Source organism: Lingula anatina, chromosome 2 (genome assembly GCF_051362555.1).
Source record: "Lingula anatina isolate TDL-2025a chromosome 2, LinAna3.0, whole genome shotgun sequence".
Lineage (NCBI taxonomy): Eukaryota > Metazoa > Brachiopoda > Lingulata > Lingulida > Lingulidae > Lingula > Lingula anatina.
Window position 1 is genome coordinate 9,752,241 of NC_141768.1, and position 20,582 is coordinate 9,772,822.

Consider the following 20,582-nt stretch of genomic DNA (forward strand, 5'->3'; position numbering starts at 1 on the left):
TGTACACCAAGATAAAACTGTATGTGAGCATACTTGGTGTACACGTATAAATATCTCCCACCAAGAGTGCTTGTTTTACTTAATTTAGAAAGAGCTAAAATAGCCTAGGAAAGGCATATTGCTGCAAAAACCCAGGTTTAGTTTCTGTTTCAAGATAATATAGAGCAAGAATTGGAAAATTGAAGTGAATTTTTGTCTCAGTTACTTTCCTTTAAATTTTTTATGTAAACTTTTTAATGGTAAAATGATATAAAAGTTTAGTTATGAATTTATATGAAAGCTTTTTTGCTTTAATATTTACAAAGTTTTACAGCCACATGTTCATAGTTTTTGTGACTGTTTTTTTTTTAATTCTGCTCTCGCCAGCAACACCAACCAATTATTGAACCGAGCAAATAATTTCTACCTCTCCTTCCATATTAACAAGTTAGCAACTATAAAATTGTTTAGTGTTTTACTGATGTTGTAAAAAAATACAACATTACAGTAAAACAGTAATTTTTCCAGCCCTTCTATTCACTACTGTTCAAGCAAACAGTCATGCATATTTCACCACGTGCTATCAGTCACTAATGGGATCACTAAGTAGGTATTAAATTCCTTACCTAGCAGTAAGTGGCCACTGTTTAATGATCCCAACACTTGAAAATGCAATTAAATTACAAGGCAATTGCACATGTCATTCACAGAAGACAGATGTTTTGTCTAGACAGTCTTTAGGGTGTTTATTTATTTGTGTCAAGTGTCATGTAGCGTTATGAGTAACTTAACAGTTTGGTGAACAGTGTTAGGTTTCAGCTTGGACGAATATGGTTTGAGAAAAAGTGATTGCCCCCCCTTCTACATAGCCCTCTCCATGTTCACATGCTTTTGATGAAGCATCTCTCAAATATAATGGAAATATTTCAACAGCTGATTTTTGGAGTTTTTATGTGCTTTCTAAACAACCAAGACACATAAACTTAAAATAACTCTGGTGTTGAACCAAACACCACTACACGTGAAATAAAACATACTATAAGCTGTATTTCAATCTTCAGCAGCTGCTTGTTTGTAACAAAATTGATTTGTTAAGCAATTATCATGTTGGCAAGGATAAGCAGTGATATTTTTAGAGACATGTTCTACACACAATTGTGAGGTTTATCCATTTTAAATGCTGTCATTTGATCTTGCCTCCATTTGTTAAGTACTTCTTTTTATTCATTCAACCGCTGTCATAATGTGTTGTTTTAAAATACTACTAATAAGTCTACTCAGCAATGATTTGATACTTTGAATTTAAAAAAAAATAATAATATTTGTAATTTTTTTAAAAGGATGTAGCAAATAAATACAAGTTATCCATCAAATCATCTTCACTCTCAAGTTGAATTTTAACATCTGTTTTTATTTACCAGCTTTATTGCATTTATGTGCCATATGCATAGTTATAAAATATAAAATGCAGCTGTGTAGTTATTAAATGTACACTGTGCTGCTTAATTGAGCAATATCTACATTGATTGCTCATTATGGGGTCAGTAAATTATGCAAAATTATGATCCCATTTCCATGTTAATTGCCTGGATGCGGGGTGGGGTGGGGGATGGGGTGTCTGATTAATAATCCAGTTAGGTAATGATAACACATAAGATGTTGTACTGTAATTAATAATCCATTTTTAGATATTTCCAGATAGCTTTGATTATGTAGTGGTACATAAATCCCAATTTATAAACATATACAGCAAAATGACACAATAAGTTAAATGCAATTAAAAAAATCTTAACAAAATTTTTTAATCATCCTCAGGTAGCCTATACACAGCTGGAGCAAAACTATGGGCCAGAAAGGTAGTCACACCCGTATTACTCCTGGGGACTACCATTTTTCTACCCCAGACCCTAGGACAGCACCCCAGCAAGGCAACACCACCAGCAGAGCTCCAGTGCAACAAGAGTCTGGGCCCAGTTCAAAACATGTTCAGAAACCCAGAAGGTCCTCTGACTCCAACATCCTCACAGCAGGGCCAGTGGTGTCAGTACCACCCCGCTCTTTCTCAGATCCCAGTGACAGTCCATATGTGGTTGAGTCACATAGGACTGTGCCTGCTGCTGCTGCTGTTTCTCCTGTACAGACACGTAGTCTCTTTACTGATGAAAGTGGTAAAAGCATGCCTGACTGCTCCCACACTTTATCAAACCAGCTAACTAATAGCTTACTGCAGGAAGACCCCAAAGTCAAAAGGGAAGAAAAATGGGATGGAGATGCTGGAGGTCAACTGGTCAGAGATTTCAGTCATGAACACCTTTCTGTTGGTGACATACCAGTATCAGTAGCCTGTGATGGTCAGGGCTCCGTGTTAAAGCCAGGTCATTCTAATCCTTATGAAGTGTCAGGCAATGCTAAACAACATTCCAATACACTGAGTGATGTAAGAAGCCAATCAAATCCTCCTACTGCTATAGAATTAATCCTGGCACACAATGATATAGGACACCCCTTTCAGCCCAACCCCATTCAACCTGGTTACAATGAAAGGACAGAGGAGGCTGGAATGCCTACTAAAACCACCAGTGCAGAAAATGGAAACATAATAATAGGTAGCACAATAGCACAGCCTAGTGGCTCTGGGCCTGATTTGCTACATGATAATCAGGATATAGATCTTTATACAGGTCTACCAGAGTGTGTGGGACTGACAAAGGAGGGGACGGCAGCATCAGTTTGGTGTGGAATACCTGTAGTGGCACAGGCTAATGCAGAGCTCTGCAGTTTTCATTCTAAAAAACACTCATTGTTGAGTCCACACTGCCAGTATCAAGAGAATGACATCAGCAGAACAGTTTGCTGTCAGCATGGAGAGGACTTTGAGCGAGACAAATTGAAGGAATTTAGTAACTGGGTTCCTTGCACTACTGCATGTGAGTCTAGTAAACAAAAGGGAAAAACTGGCTCTGTAGTTAACCAGGTTAAGAATTCCTCAAAAACTTCACTAGCACCTCTCACAAATAGCAGTGAGAAAAATGATGGACTGGGCCAAAGTAAGTACACTGAGAATTTATTGTCATCTGAGAAAATAAAAGGGCAGTCGGATACTGTAAGTTTTAATAAAACTGCTGCCGGGAGCTCATTTCCTTCCCTTCTAAATGGACAACATGAGAAATGTCTTCAAATTGAAAGGAGTACAAATGATGTAAATTTGTCTCAGCTGTCAGATGGAGATGGAATTAATGGACATTCTTCCTCTAAAGTGAATAACAGTCACAATGGAAGTAATTGTACAACCAAATGTGAAAATTCACCAGTAAGCTCATATTTTAAAATTGACTCTACTGTATTTACTCACGGTCAGCTAAGTGACCCACATGGAAATTCAACTGGAAGTAAAACCACAGAAAAGATAGAAGAAAATACAACAAGAAAAAAGGCCATAAGAAGAAATCTATTAGGATCTTTAGAGAAGGGGTTAACTGAAAAAGGTGAAATAATTGACACTGCTCTTAATCAAGACCTTGTACAATATGACTGTAGACATGCTACAGATAGTTTGTTAGAAGATGGAGAAATTATCATGGATAGAATGTTGAGTTCAATATCCCAAGGGATGTCTGACCCAGACAGGGGATTTATGGTAGACCGTCAGTCCACAGGGAAGGAATATCATACTGGTATGGCTCACCTAGAACCAAGAAGACGGTCACTAGAGGTTGAGAAAGATAGGACGCACATTCAGGGTTTAAATCTCAGTCCATCACCAAACTACCCTCCTGAGAAAGGGTCACAAAATAAATATACCACCAGACGTCAGTCACTTGAATTAGACTGCATGATGCAGGGAAAGAAAAATGGTCTGTCTTCGTCTCATTATGGTCTTGAAGATATGAGATCTAGGACCCCTGAAGTTTACTTCCCAGAGAAAGGAAATGTCAGTTTGTCATCTGTCAGAAAGTTTGAATCGGTGTCAAATTTAAATTTGCAAGGACACCATGCCTATAGCTCTTCAGTGACAAGCTTGGTGTCACCTGCGACCTCGAGTGGATTCATTGCAGACAAACTGGACATGTATTCTGAAACTGAAGCAATGAGATCCACTGCTTATGAGATTATTCGTCAGCAACAAAAACAGCAGCAGCAGCAACATCAGCAGCAGTTATCACATCATCAGCACCAACCATCACATCAACAACAAAAGTTGTCATCTCAGGAGCAGCAACATTTACAGCAATCACATCATCCTCCAAAGCAGCAGCAGCAACAACATACACCAATTCAACAGCAGCAACCACAATTCTCTCAGCATCAGCAACAACAACAGCAAAATAAGCAATCACCACAACAACAGCACCTCAGTTCACATTATCATCATCACCAGTCTGTGCCAGTGGAATCTCATGACCAGCACTCGCAAAGACATTCACACCATGATCCTTCCAGAGATCATGTACAACATAGTCAGCAACATCAGAAACCAACCCTCAAAGAAAAACTTAGACAGAAACAAAAGCAGCAACAACAGCAACTTCATGCTGCTCAGCATCATCAAGCCTCTCACTCAAGACAATACATAGACCATCCAAATGATCGAATTTCTCAGAAATCTCCAGGAAAATCTCCAGAAAATGTGTTTACATTTGAGCGTATGCCAGTCCATGGGGCGTATGGGTCTGTCTCACAAAATAAAGACAACTTGAAGCATCCAACCAGCCCTGCCCATCAGATCTCACAGGAACAAACTGTAACCCCTGTAGCCAAAAAAAGTGTGAGAGTCACAGATATAGATAAAGTGGAAATGATGTTAGCACAATATACTCAAGAAAAAGAACGAAAAAGAGCTTTAAGTCAAGGGGATACAGAAGACAAATCTATGTTGTATGAAAAAGAGAATTTGTCAAGCAAAATAGAAGGCGGATATCTTTCCAGTGGTAGTGGTAGAAGTAAAGTTCATGCAAGTGAAAGAGTAATGAAGCATGAGCAACAGAGTGTCAGCAGCAGAGCAAGTAGCGAAAGGACAGCAGATAACAATAAAACTCATTCATCCACCCATCTTGAAAGTCAGTACCACCAAGTGCATGATTCACATTACAAAACTTCTTCCTTTGGAAATGTAGGGGAAATGATAGAACGGCACCCATCAGTACACCATAATGGGAAGAAAAATGGTGACACTAACCACAGTAATAATGGCCAATATCCGCACATCAATGGGCTCAATCAGATGCAAAATTACAGTAATACTAGTCCAGAGATACACAAACAGAGTGATGCGAAGCTGAGTGAGTTGGACAGCAGTGTAGCATCAGCTGTGACAAATGTTGTCAACAAACGGTTGGATCCACAAGACCGACCCATGATAGATGGAACAAAAAACAGGGGGCAGGAGGCGAGGGAAAGGGCGCAACACGCACGACCCTCTGATGGTGCCTCTATGGAAAGTTTTATTGTCTGGCCAAACACAGTGCCAGATAAACTGAACTTCAATCATCTGGAAAAATTTGAAGGTATGTTTTTTTGTTATCATAATATACTGTTGTGGGGTGGAGATAAGTTTGTTGATTTTTATCTTCTGGGTTTGAGGTAGTCTGCTTTTCAAGATTCGGTGCATGCCTTTGTGTATTGTGGATGATTGATTCATGTTTTGATTTCTTTCATATTATAAGTTCTTTTTGATTACTTTTTTTTCAGCTTTTAAGAATTTACATAAAGATGAAAATAGATTTATTTCAGGGTTTTGGGCAAGAATTTGAAAATTTTGATCAGAATAATTTGTTTTTATTTTGGCATTTCATTTTTTTTTTCAGATCTACAGCATATGTAGTTTTTTATTAATTAATGTGTTGTTTGTTGTTGTTATTATTATTATTATTATTATTATTATTATTATTATTATTATTATTAATATTATTATTATTATTATTATTATTATTATAACATTTTGTTTATTTATTTATTACAAATTTACATTAGTGATTTAGTAGAACAGATGTAAAAGTCTACAGCATATGTAGTTTTTTATTAATTAATGTGTTGTTTGTTTCTTCTTCTTCTTCTTCTTATTATTATTATAACATTTTGTTTATTTATTTATTACAAATTTACATTAGTGATTTAGTAGAACAGATGTAAAAGATAATGAAAATCAATGCAAGCACTCTCAAATTCAAAGAACATTATGTTGTAATTATCAAGCACTGCTCTCTCTTTTATTGTAAACTGTTTGTTAAGGGCATTTTCCTTGTTTGAAACTACAGATGAAATATAATTTAAACTATATGGTTAATATAGGTTATTATCCTAAAGTTCATGTCAGCAGTATGTTAATGTCATGTTTTCATGTGAGAACATGCCCTGTAATAATCATATTTCATGTAGCATCTAAAATGGAAAATTGTCCCTTTCATCTTTCCATCTTTTATGATGTGGACATGATTATTTGGGTTCGTGTTGCATATTTTAGTTATGCTAGAGTTGTTTTAATCTAGATTCAGGTTCACCTGTCTGTGTTGTAGATATCTAATAAATACAAGTTGGAGAAAAGTTTATTATGTAAAAAGTCAACAAAAGATGATATGATTAATTTCACATTCTGTCCAGGGTGAATAATGAATGAGATTTTGAGAATTGGCCAAATAAGACCAAAATATGACTATTGATGCATTCTATTTACATGCCCAGGTGAAATTGGTAAGAATAGCTTTATATCTGTATCTCTGCAAAATATGTTTTTAAAAATGTTTAGTGCAACTACGTTTGGCTTTTGCATTTGTTGCTTATCAGATTTTTTATTCCAGTTGCAAATGAACATAATACTAAAAATAATAGCAGGCTAAAAAGGAGGGGTGGTTTATATCCCAATATTATTGGCAATTAAAGGCCACTAATTTTTTGTCTTTTTTTAACTGCTCTTCCAAATTTCTCTTCTAGTTTTCTGATACTAAAAACAGTGACTCTGTCAATGTGGATTTTCTGTTGTTTTGGCAATATGCATTTTATTTCTATTTTCCCTTTGGCCATTCTGGCTGTGTTAGTTGAGATTGCTTAATCTTGCCTGACAGGCACTGCATGTATCAACCTTCTTATGGCTCAAATTGCATTCTGATAAGCTTTTGTTGTTGGCAAAGAACTGCTTTGAAATTACAGTTTAGAAAAAGGGCAGAGATAGATGGTGTATTGATCAAACAGAGGGCTTCAAAAACACAATAAAACCATTGGTTTAACGGAGAAAAAAATTGAAAACATTAAGTAATTGCCTGAGCAATGTTTGGACTGATAAAGATGCTTTTAAAATACTTTCAAAATATCTCTGAGCACTGTTCATTTGTTGATTAATTGTCCTATCTGTAAAGTACAGTCCTCTTCTAGGAAATGCAAGTTAAATAGCATTCAGTAGGAATGGTTTAAATGATTGGAAATAAAACACTCATATCTCTGTTACTTATTTAATTTTAATATTTTTATGCCATAATCCCTTCAAGCTTACTGCACTTTCCTTGAATAATCAAACCAGCAAACTGATATCTTAACTGCTTGGCCTTTAGTTTGAACACTGTCTATGTGCTAATGGGCTATTGAGGGTGAATATTTAAATTTGGTGCTTTTCTGTACTGCATTGCTAAGAGCTACAAAATGTAGGTGTTCACGAGGGGAAAAAACTACTACATTATTTTACCATTAATAGAGACAACCTACAGGTAATTGTACAGGTTGATCCTTATTCAAGATGTGCATTATTTTTATGCTGGCTCTGTTACAGCTTAGGATACAGCACCATTATGGAGATTTTCTACCTTAATTGGAAGCAAAATACCTACATGGTTCTACCAGTCCTGTGGAGAGGTGTATGTTGAGGTATATGAAACATTAATGTAATCCTGGACAAATGAGGACCCACAGGGGAGTTTTGTTTTTTAAATTGGATGGAATATAGTTCTTGTCTGGCTTGCTGCTGTTCATGCTGAGTGTTTTAGCTGCTGGTATTTCACAGTTGGATGATTCTGGGATTCAATGTGTATGCAAGGAAACCAGATCTAAAAAGGTGATATACTAGTGTGAATGATGAGGTTGAAGGTAAAGATGAGGATAAAGATGACAGTTTGATGGTGATGCAGGTGATCATACAGTACAGTTATCATGGCATTTGGTTCTTGATAAGTGAGCAATTTTCTAATTTACCTTTTTTGTAGATCACCAATATAATAGTTCATAAAAGTTATGTATATGGGCATTTTTACAATCCTGGGCTCCTTTTTTTCCCACCAAGGGTCAAAAATAGAAGTCATTATTGTGTTGAAATTTGTACTTTTCTTGAAAGTATAGACCTGAAGGGTATAAGAAATGACAATCCCGAGATAAAACCTTGTGTATGTATAAAGATATGATTATTTGAATTTTGAAAATCATTTTTTTAATTTTCATAAGCTAAACCTTGAAGTGTGTGACTTTTGTGATAATTTAAGGTATTGATCTCCAAAAAACCACTTAGTTTTACTCAGAGAGTATTGCTCTTTTATGTATTTGCAAAAAAATTGGATGAAAATATCCAAAATTTGATGAATCAATGATATTTTGTAATTTTCCTGTTTCAGTATTAAATGTGACTCCATGAAGTTTTTGATTCTGAGATATTCTGAGGACTTCTGTTCTTCACTTTACCTTGCATTAGTTCTTTATGTTATGCTTCATGATGGTGTGAAATATTATTTTGCACAGACATGTGTGCTAATTGCAGTGTCATGTTAAAAAAATGTCCTTTCCGAAACAGGGATGTTTCGGAAAGGACATTTTTTTAACATTTATGATATTGTTTTAATATATTGTAGTATTTGAGTTTATAAGTTTTAGGTAAAGTCTATGAATAACTGGGCAAAATAGGTGGAAGCTGAACTAAAATTGAAGTCTTTTTATTATATTTTGTGCTTGTTTTGTCTATTCTGTACTAGTAATTCATTACTGGAATTTTATTCTATTAAATATTGATTCTGAGATATATTCCAGGTATTCTTTACGCCATTATACCTTATTCCAGTTTCTTTTGTTACAGTTCATAGCTGTATAAAATATTATTTGACAATGTCAGATTTACCAACAGTAAAGACATGTTTAAAAATATGTCCTTTTAGACATGTCCTTGTTTCGGAATGGACATTTATTTAACATTAATGAAATTGCCTTACGATCTCATAGTATGTTCTCAACGTACAGGTGAAGCAATCATTGGACAAAATATGAGTTAACTAGATTAAAACTGAACTGATTTTATTACATAAATTTGTCATTTTGGATAGCTTTTGATTCTTTTTTGAAATGTTACTCCATTAGTATTTGATCATGACATAAAATAGAGTCTTCTACACTCCATTATACCCTATTCTACTTCCTTTTGATACATCTCATAGCTGTATAAAATATTATTTAACAAGGTCAGGTTTAAATTTAGTAATTACATTTTTAAATATGTCCTCTTAGGCATGTCCTGTGTTTCGGAATGGACGTTTATTTAACATTTACGAAATTGCTTAAATGGTGTGTATATATATATATATATATATATATTAAATAATCACAGGAAGTTAATTATAACCTGTGTCTGACTGCAAGTGCCTCTGTAAACCGTGCCACCATGTTAACTCTTGCAACTTTAACATGTGTAGCCTCATAACTATTTTCGAATACTTTTACATCATAAGTAAGCAATATTTAAAGTAAGGTAAGCTATATTATTCAAAATTATATTCTACATAAATTTGATGTGCTTCCCATCATAATCTTCCTCATGAATAATAAATAGATGAGCAGACCAAAGAGTAAACAAGTGTTTTAGACAATGTGTTAAAAAATGTCCTTTCCGATACAAAGCATCCAAATTGCCTATATTTCTATTTATACTGATATAATCTCTTCAATTAATTGTTAATTTAACTTAATTTAAATACATGAACTTTGGGAAAATATGCAATGGAAGTTCTAGTAGATCCAAAGAAAAGATGCTGACTCGCAAAAATGAATTTTTTTGTTGAGGATATATATAGAAATTTAAAAAGATGCCATTGAAGAAATGTTTTTCTATTATTTTTATGTCATGTGCATGATGCTCTAACAGTAATTTGCTTATGTCAAGTGAAACATACAGCATTAAAGACAGAATTCTCTCTATTTATAACATTGGCAATGTAAGGTACTTTGTTTCGGAATGGACAATTTTTAACAAGCATCTCAAAAAAGGCCACAGTTAAATGGGTTTCTGTGCACTGGGGTTTTCTTATATAAAAATAAATATCACATGTCCTGGGCTTTAGAGAAATATATATTGTTACAGGCTAGGTGTCAACATGTTCTTTTTATGTAAGAGAAACCCAATGTTTCGGAATGGACAAATTTAACGGAAAAACAAGGTAGGGTTATTTTGCACTCCATGTCAAGCTCCAGAATCATCGCGCAGATTTCATTATTTGATACAAACAATACCAATACATCCAAATAATGATTAGGATGGTTAATTATACTGTATGTTTTATGCTATATTTTCTGAAAGTATTTTATTTTTGTTTCGGAATGGACATTTCGTTTAACGGAAATACCAGCATGCCATTAAAAGACTTTTTTTTCTAGGATACACCTCTCTCCTGTTAATATTTAAACTTTTTTGCTTCCACCATACTACTGAGTGTTTTATAATTTAAAAAAAAATGCAATGTCAAACACTGTTTTAATTTATTTCAGATTGCTTTTTATTTCATATGACTAAAACGGGAAAAATTTTGGGTCATTTTTTGGGGTTTGCTTTAGCATAACTTTGGACTCGGTGGTGATATTTGGTTTCTATTTTCAGTTTTTATCTTCACTTACACCATTCTCTAACATAGTGATAAAAGAATTCTTTGATCATATGTATTTAATTTGTTAATTTGCAATATGTGGGAAAATCTGAAAAGTGCCCAGGATTGTAAAAACGCCCATATTAGCAATGGAATATAAACCTTTGTTCTATGCTTGATGTCATGTACTGTTTTAGTATTTGACCCCCTCAATGCACAAGATATGAGATTTTCCGTGGGAAGTCTGCATTTTTCCCTAATAATTTTCTATTTTCATCACAAAATTGATCATATTTTATTTGTCCCTATCAATTGCCTGCCACAGTTAATGGAAGACATTTCTAGGACAAATGATAAACACTTAACAATCCAGGTTGCAGGGCCTCATTTTATCTACTCTACTGAAATGATCATTATCTTTATTTATCATCGGAATATGATTGGCATTTGTTCTTAAGGGAGACTGCATAGGAACAATTAATGTAAAAAATACATCCCACATAAATCATCTTATAAGATATAATGTAAATGTGATTATATCAAGGGACAATTGATAAAAAATTATGTTACAGTTCAAATAACCCTTGTGTGTGTGGCCATAATGAGAGATTGTTCACCTGTATGTCCATGTAGATGTGATGTTATTTTGTTTTTGTTAAAATGCATGGGGAAATGTAACTCTTGAATATATTTTTCGATTGATTGTGAGTTGGGTTTCTATGGCAACCTCAACATAGCATTGATCGTCTGTGGTATACTTATCCTCTCAGCTGGCAGCTGGAGAGGTGCTGGTTTAACATTGATCTAATTTTCTGTAGCAGCTACCATCACTAAAGGAAACAAATTAAGCTATTTTTTAAAACAAAAAAGAAACCCTTTGAAAGATAATTTTTTATTATTTACTGCAGCAGTAATATGTGAACTGAATTATCTATGGTATATTGAACATTAGAATATTTTTAAGCTATTAAAAGTGATATCATAAAAAAACTTAACCCGTTGATCAGGAAAAATTGGTTGTCAATATTAATTGAGCTTATGGGCATGTAAAGCTAGATAACGCCAGGGGGTCCAACCCCCACACTTTCTCTCTTTCTCTCTCTGCTGTCCTGAACCTTCCCCAATAAGTAAAAATGATTAGCATCAAATTTTTATAAACAACCAGTTGTATATTTTATCACTAAAGACTTAAGCATGCGTGTTAGACAAAGTAAACCTTTTAAAGAAATTATCTCCCATCATGGAGAAAGATGTGTATACGTGCACATGCATGCACGTGAAAAGAGATTGTTGTAAGGGAGGTAAAGATCTAATAGATCTAAAATTTGCTTTTAGATTATGGAATTTTTTTTCTTCTTAGATTATTGTCTTTCATATGTTCAGATGTATTTCCTATGTTTAGAATGAAATCAACACATTATTCATAGCCTATACATGCAATCTTTTTAATGTACATGAGTAAAAGGAAAAAAGAATAACCATGGGAGGCCTTGTGAATGCAAAAAAAGGGGGTTAAATTAAATTAAGGGGCGACAGTCTCAGCTTGCACACAACAGTGAATTGCATATTTATTAATGGAGACTAGCATGCAGGTTTGTGCTAGTGACACCACAGTTTCTACCATGATGTAAGTTGGCCCCTTACCAGTTGTTTTACCACTCTTTGAGACTTCTGGATTTGTAACGGTATTGTTTGGGAATCTCTAGAGACAGCTGCTGGCTCCACTGTGGTCTGGAATATAGACCACTATATTGTTATGCAGCAGGAGGAACACCTGAATTTTGATTAAAAAGGATGGTAATTATGGTCAGTGCACTCTTTATCTGGTCTGGATACATTATACATTATGTAGCTAGTGTGTGGAGTTTTTTGGGGAATAGTTTTTGATAACTGAATGTAATATTTGTATTACACTGGAGGTCTAGCTAGAGTTGAACATGGGTTGCTGTGCTTGGTGAGACTTAAATATGTTAGTACTTTTGTTTTAAGTAAACGAGGTGCCATGGGCATTACTTTGGTAACATATTTATGTGTAAAGAGAGAAAGAAGAGAGAGAAATAATATGATATTGCATCACATTATGTTTTACTCTCAGCTGATTGGTATTTTGTACAAAGAACCATACCTATGATTTTGTTTTATTATCTGACAATAACAACCACAAAGGTTTATTTATATGTCTATTTAATTTAATTGTCTATTCAGATTTGAACAGTTTTTTAAAATGGTGGTTGCTCTTAAGAATAGTGAAACACATTCATATATTGAGCTATAGTTTGATGGTTAGTGTATTTTCTCTAAGTGGGTATCTTTTTGTTGAAGGCCACAGCAGCAACGGGTAGACAGATTTTTCTGGTTCCTTGTATTATCATTTTCTTATGAGGGCAAACTGCTAAAAATGAATATTTTTAATTTTTGATGAAGAGAAAATGTATGCCTTTTTTGTTTCTTTTCAATCTTTATTAAATTATCCCTTTTTTATTCCATTGAGAGTAACTACTGGTCCAGTGATTGACAGTGGCTGATCTCCATTTTTGATAAAACTGTATTTGAACATGCTTTATTTTTTGTTAATCTGTTTAGCTTGATATCTTTTTTAAATAAGCATTTTTTTCTTCAGGCCAAATGCTAATTCAATGGCTGATCTCCACATTTGATGAGGAGCACTACCTACACTATTATCTTGAGCGGCAGGACCTACGTCTGCTCGCTACACAATTCTGTACACATCTTCTTGCTGCTGGGGTGATGAAACAGATGGAAGAAAATGTTGATGGAACAAAGAACTTTAAGGTATTATTTTCATAATGTTTACTGCTGTGTTGCTTTTAGGTATAAATTAATGATAGATATATTGAAGAAGTTGGGAAGGGAGCCAGCTACCTTTTCTGAAAATTTAAACCTGGCAATTTTTTCTTTTGTGTGACACCTCCATTTTTTTCCTTATCTTTACATGGAAACAGTGTGACTGTAAAGTACTTATCTCTTTTTAGTACAGAAAAAAAAGTAGAAAACCTGAGGTCACAAGGATTAGAATGAAAGGTTGTAAAGAAGAAGCCTTACCTGACAACTTGCATTGTTAATTCTTTTTAGTAGCCCCAAGTACTTGATGGAATCAGTTTCACGTTGTTGCATGAGTGACATTTATGTCTGAATGATATACATAATATATGGAATTAATGGAAACATGAACAATCTGGATTTGAAAGGAGACAGAAAGAAATAAGCTTTAAATTCTGAACAGTTTTTTAAATAGAAATAAACTTTCCTGGTCACTGATGTAGATTTTAGATCGATGTTTCTGGTGCTTCAGGAATATTATTTAAATACAGTATTGTTTCTGTTTGATATTTTTAAACCAAGGGGCACTGCTGGGGTTGCCACCATCCCACCTACTCATTCTTTTACTGTTGCCTTCATTTAATCACAAACATTTGTTATCACAAATATAAGTTTAGGAAGCAAGAACTTTACCTTTTCTTTAAAATTATTTTGTCATTTTATGGGGAAAAAATTCAAATAAAATGCAGTAAGATAGATGAAAAAATTCCCATTTATTGTTTTTTTTTTTTTTCAGCCCCTTGAGATGTACTATTGGACTCATACTGAACAGCCCATATATCAGTATGAAATTCTTCCTGAAAAATTGGTCCCAGTGTGGCCTCCACCCAGAGATGATGGAGGAGAAGAGAAACCAGGTCTCAAGTACACAGAAGCAGGTACATCACTTTATTTCCTTACATTTGCAGTATTTGATCTATAGAATCGGTGATGAAATTGCCTTGCAGTCCAAAAAGCAAGGTTTAGAAAAGTATTTATTCGTTTATTTATTTTGAAATGGTTTTAGGAGGATGGTGTTGTCCCCTGGTTTTGCAACTAGGCAGACATTTTCTTGTTATGTTCTGGCATCAGACACCTTTGCGAAAGTGTTTTCCTAGAAAATCAGTTTGCTGTAATTTTCTTCCAGGAAAGGAAAAGATGGGGTATCAATACTTACCTTTTTATATGCAGAGTCTAATAAATCATGTAATTATGATTATTTAAGTGATCATGTAAGTGCGTACACTTGGGATAATGCCAGGGTTGAATATGACCATAGAAAGTTCTTGAAATATAAGTAACATCCCCAGATGTACAAGCTTTCCTATGCAAGATTTAAAAAACATTCCACATAAAATGTACATGAAAGCTGTTTGGACAATTTTATTGAAACATCAAGCAGTACGATCAGACATACAAGCCTTCAATGCAACACACAAAAAAAAAGTCCCACAAAATATAAACGGTGCTATTTGGACAATTTTATTGAAACATCCAGTAGTATGATCGGATGTACAAGTCATCCTGTGCAACACAGAAAAAAAATTCCACACAAAATGTATATGGTAGTATTTAGTCAATTTCCTCCATGTTATCAGTTCACCCAATCAAGTTATAACTGTATGCATATATTTAGGGAGGAAATAAGTGGTAGTTTTTGTGCAGTGGGCGGAGAAAGTGATGATGTATATCACATTGTTGAATTAGTATTATTAGAAGTTAAATTGAAAAAATATATTCAACTGATTTTTTGTTAGTTAATGCATGTCAAAACTTGGACAAAACCGGAGGTGAATAGATAATTTCAGTGAAAGCTTACATGTAGTGATCTGCCTAGCTCAGATTTTTTTTAAATTTTGATATTATTCCAAGTTCAGATTTAGAATTGAATTTTTTTAGGCTTAAACTTAAACTTATAACCCACAACACAAGCATTTGAGAATACTTGGCCTTAGTTGTATTCATTATAGGTTAGGGCTGGGTTGCTTACAAATTTCATGCTTTTTCTTGTGACTAGTTCTATTAAATTGCTTAAATCCACTTTTTATAAAAGGATATTTATATTTTTGTCTGCTCTGTTAAAGTGAACATTATTACAATATATCCTTTTGGGTAACACTCTTTTCTGCTTTCAGAACTTTTTACATGTCTGTCTATTGCTTATTGTTTTTAAGTAGCTTCACAAACAAAAGAAAGTAATTCATGTTGACATTTTGTTAAGATCAAACTTCTGTTAGTTAAAGTTTTAGTTAAAGAAAGCATCTTAAATGCCAAGTCATGACACTAATTTTGCATTGTGTAAAGGTTTTAAGTCACCTTAGCTTAAACTGAAATACAATTGTTTTTAATGGCTGACATAGACAAACTGTTTCAGCTTCTTGAAAATGAAAAACTGCATGCATTTTATGAAGCAATGAATCTTCTCTTCATGTGCAATTATTTTTATTTCTTGAGATGAATTCTTCTGTATATATAATTCAACCTTATAGAAAAAAGCCTTGTATGCATGTCTTTAGCTTGTAACAACAAAATTTGTTTGTTTGTTTTTAATGTCCTTATCATCCTACAAGATGAGATAAAGGCTACAGTTTGCCACAATTTTAATGACAGATTTAATTATAATCGGGTATTCAACATTATATCATCTGATTTATTAATTGGACTGAATTGTCTCTCTATATGACAAAATATGTATCTTGTTAAAAGCTTTGCAAAAATAATGTTTGTTGTCATTTTTCATGATGTTGTATTTCACAAATATTTTTTTCAGTTCCAAATTTCAGTGTTTGCAAAATGAAGCATGGTTAGTTTTCTTTCATATTCATGCAATGGTTTTCACTTAGAATTTCAGGCTTTGGCCATGGGACTTATCAAAAAACACAAAGAAGACTTAGCATTACAAAAAGTAAGTTGAGGAACAGACAAAAAATTAAGATTATTGTAGCATATTTGGAAGAATAATTATCATATTTCTTCTTTGATCTAACACCAATAAGTACAAATTTTAAATTACTTAATTGTTTGAGTATTAACATTTTTATATTTAAACATTTATATATATATATACCTTAATGCCTTAATATATATGTAAATGTTAGAATCCCAGAGGCATATACACTAAAGATCAAGAAAACATATTATCTTAGTAACTGCTGAGAAGCGCCATGTCCTGGGTAGGGACTGGGTAATTCTACCCCCAGTTACTGGGTTTGGTATCTTTTTTGCTGTTAACACTAATGACCCTGCCTCTCCTGAAAACAAAGAGAAATACATCAATTAGTATTGTTTACTTGGATCATTTGGTGCTCTGGTACAGTGATATGGGGTGTCTTCTTTACGGAGAGAAATTCAGTATTTGGTCAGTAGTGGTCAAGATGAATTCACTGACCAGTGGATGGACATACATAACCAGATTTTTTGTTAATTATTCACAGAAAGAGCATGAAGATCATTTGGCTCAGGAGAGAGGGGAACAGCAGCTAAACTTTGCAGAGTTTCAGCACAGGATCAAGGCCCTAGAGCTTGAACTGGCAAGGTATAGAGGAGATAGTGATGCTGGATTTCACAGCTTAAAGGAGTCTTGGCAAGAAGGGTTCAGTCCCAAATATCAAGAAAGAGGGGTACAAACTGAACTATCAGGACTCAGACTGGGTGATGGAGGGATTGGACAAAGGACTGATGGTGAAGACTCTGGCAGTCTCCAAACACCCACAAATAGGAACTTAAATAGTGATAATACACTTGGAAAATCACACAGTTCTCAAAGTTCTAATTCCTCACAAAGTGCAATAGAACGGACTTCAGGTTTTCTACAGGATAATTTAAAAGATTATTTGAATACAGACAATGGTGCTAACTCTGCAGGGGCTGGTCCTCTGCCTCCCCCTCCCCCACCTCCTCCACCGCCACCACTTGCCTCCAACTTACCTCTAGTACCACCACCACCTCTGCCTCCTCCTCCACCGGGATCCCTAGGACCACCCCCACCCCCACCCCCTGGACCACCCCCTCCTCCTGGAGGGCCACCACCCCCTCCCCCATTGTCAGGTTTTGGAGGACCACTGGCTGTGCCTAAAGGTAAGAGGCAGACATAAAATTTCAAATAGATCTAGTAAAGTGCCTTTCTAAAGGATATGTATTTCAAGTTGAATACTAGTGCTGCACTATTTGGGTTCTGTAAATCATTAATTGAAAATTATGTTGTACGTTGTATATTAAATCCAAAATGGAAGCTTGCTTAAGTCATTTTTGAAGAGTCTGATAAAAATGTGTAATGATGAAGGATTTTGTATACTTTTTTGCAGTTTTCATTTGTGCTCATTGTGTGAAAATTGATATAACCATGCTCTTATCAGAGTTCAGTGCACTTCACCAGATAGTGCCTGTGTTGCACTCGTAGACTTCAGCTCATGAGTTTTTTCACAGCACTTGTTTCATCTTAATAGACTGGATTGGCTCATGATCAGAAGTTTAAAATTGCTGGTGTAAAAGATGCAAAACAATACATTTTACTGCCATTGACTTTACTTCTTTTTGACATATTCTCTAAGGTCCAAGAAAACCAGCAGTGAATCCTAAATCAAAGATGAAAGCTTTGTTCTGGAAAAGACTACAAGTACCTGAAATTCGCAGAATGCAAGTCCCAGCAGACATGTAAGTATTTGATGTTTGCTAATTGAAACTAAACATGTAAGTGGTATTTCTTTCACGTTTGTTTTCGTTTTCATGTTTTTTTTGGTTTATAAGAGTAATCTTGAAAGTTGGATACATAATTAACAAAATGGGTTTTTTTTCTCAATTCCAGCAATGACGTCAAGCCTCTGTGGGAAGATTTAAGAGAGATTGACTTTAATGTTGATGAGTTTGATACTCTCTTTTCAAAAGTGGTGATTGCTGAAAGGAAAAAGAACAGTGAAGACCGTCCTAGGCCAAAAAGACGCCAGGTGAAAAAAATTACATTATTTTGTTCCATCAAGTTAGTATAAGGTGAAAAAAATGTAACAATATTTTGCTGCATTATTTTTCTGTGGTGTAGATCAATTTTTGTTCAGTCTGAATTTATTGTATTATTGATTATTAGCATTTGTGGAAAATGGTAAGATAAACTGCAATATAATGAATAAAGGACTGGAAAAATTATGAATTACAAGAAAAAAATTCAGTTGAAATACTCCTATAGTTACAAATATTATAATAAGTTTGAATTGTGTATTATATTGTCATGATGTTCTTCCCTTTTGTAGGTTACTAAGCTGCTTGATTCAAAAAGGTCCCAGACACTAGGGATATTGATTTCTAGTCTACACTTGGACTATAATGAAGTTGAAAATGGTCAGTATACAAAATGGATCTCAGATATTACTTTTAGATCAGTGTTTAAACTACGAGTTCTAAATCGAACCAACATCCTGAGAGCTACCAGTCCACTTGCAGATCAAGTGCAAAAAACACAGTCAGGGAGCAGATCATCTCGCGAATTTTTTGTTTTAAAAGGGGTTTGCCTAGAAACCTGTAAAATTTGACGACAACATTACCTTAACATAATATTTTGTCTGACAAAATCAACACCAGGTGGCCATCCTTAATTCATTGCTGTGGTTCAGTCTTAGAAACCACCACTCTGTAAACCTGGTTTCTGAGTTTTTTGTTGCAAGTGCAAGAATTATATTTATTAACCTCTGAAAACCAAAAGGGTCTTAAGACACCTTTCACATTTATGGAGGTAAAATGTGATGGATTGCGTTTGGTGTGATTGCTCAAAATTTGTTCTGAGAAGAAATTGGTGAGAATGATTGTATTTGATACAACTCTTGATAGAACACTGTCTGCTTTTCATTTTTCAGAACACCTAAACCATTAAAGTTATAATTATATTATAGTTATCCATTGTTATCTTTGTCACATGTTACCCATAAATGTTGCTATTTTTTAAAGGAAAAATAACTTATTTTGTTTCAGCGGTCATGAATTTTGATACATCTGTAATAGAACTGGACACACTGCAGACTTTATATGATCAAGTAAGTGCATGTCCTAAAGCTAGAAATAATGAGACTTTTTCTAATACCATTTTGTGAGCTTTTGTATGAACAAGCTTGAATAAATACAAAATAAAATGTTAATGATGAAACAGATGAACCATGAAAATGTATATTGTAAATAGTTTGATTATAATTGTTGAATTTATGTTTTGGAAGGCAACTGGTATAAAATTTTCTTACACGTAACTGTCAAGGACTTATTTGTGTTTGCTATTTTTCTATTCTTGTAGAGACCCCAGTCAGAAGAGTTAGAAATTATCAACAATCATTTGAAAACAAAAGCTGATATAGATTTAGATAGACCAGAACAGTAAGCCTCTTGCTCTTGTTTTATGGTTGTAAATGTTTTTATCTTTTATCTGTTATTTTTTAAATTTTATTTCTGCATTAATTTTTTTTCTAAGAAAAATAAGTAAATAGGTTAAGTTGCCATTAAGTGTAGTGCCAAATATCTGTTATGCAATTTTATCTGAGATTAATCTTGGCTGTTAACAAACCCGGAATTTGAAAAGATGGCAGCATTTTCAGTAATGCCATTTTTTATTATTGAGAAGATAAAAAAGATTGACAGGATAAAAAGATTTTGTTACATGTATATTTGCATTTCAGATTTCTACATGAAGTGTCACAAATTCCACACTTTAATGACCGTCTCTACTGCTTCATCTTCCAAACGACATTCTCTGAGAGCTTAGCAATGATTGAGAATAAGTTGAATAACATAAAGATGACTTGTGAGGTAGGTTTTTATGTTCAAATTTGACCTTTGAGATTAATGCATTCCCTTTAGAATAACATCAGGATAAAGTGCAGATTAAGGTGAAATTATTGAATCTTATGAATCATCCCAAAAGTCATCATTAGTAATCCTTTCATTCCATTGCCATATTACATGGATTAATTAAAGATAAGGGTGGAGTTTACC

The 20,582-nt window shown here is 34.1% G+C and overlaps 1 protein-coding gene across 3 annotated transcripts in view; it reads left to right on the forward strand.

Moving 5' to 3' along the window:
• Positions 1-20,582, forward strand: part of LOC106163314 (uncharacterized) — a 31,893-nt gene that overhangs the window by 3,007 nt on the left and 8,304 nt on the right. For 2 of the 3 annotated variants that reach the window (XR_015332810.1, XM_087004307.1), the window contains exons 2-12: positions 1,795-5,483; positions 13,417-13,589; positions 14,374-14,515; positions 16,460-16,521; positions 17,051-17,693; positions 18,167-18,269; positions 18,421-18,559; positions 18,860-18,947; positions 19,575-19,636; positions 19,888-19,967; positions 20,267-20,396. Coding sequence is in view for 2 of the 3 variants with exons in the window: in XM_087004307.1 (XP_086860433.1) it covers positions 1,823-5,483; positions 13,417-13,589; positions 14,374-14,515; positions 16,460-16,521; positions 17,051-17,693; positions 18,167-18,269; positions 18,421-18,559; positions 18,860-18,947; positions 19,575-19,636; positions 19,888-19,967; positions 20,267-20,396 (5,283 nt within the window). In the remaining variant the exon portion in view is untranslated. Of the gene's footprint in view, positions 1-1,794; positions 5,484-13,416; positions 13,590-14,373; positions 14,516-16,459; positions 16,522-17,050; positions 17,694-18,166; positions 18,270-18,420; positions 18,560-18,859; positions 18,948-19,574; positions 19,637-19,887; positions 19,968-20,266; positions 20,397-20,582 lie in introns of those variants that run through there. The other variant, XM_087004309.1, reaches the window with a different exon arrangement.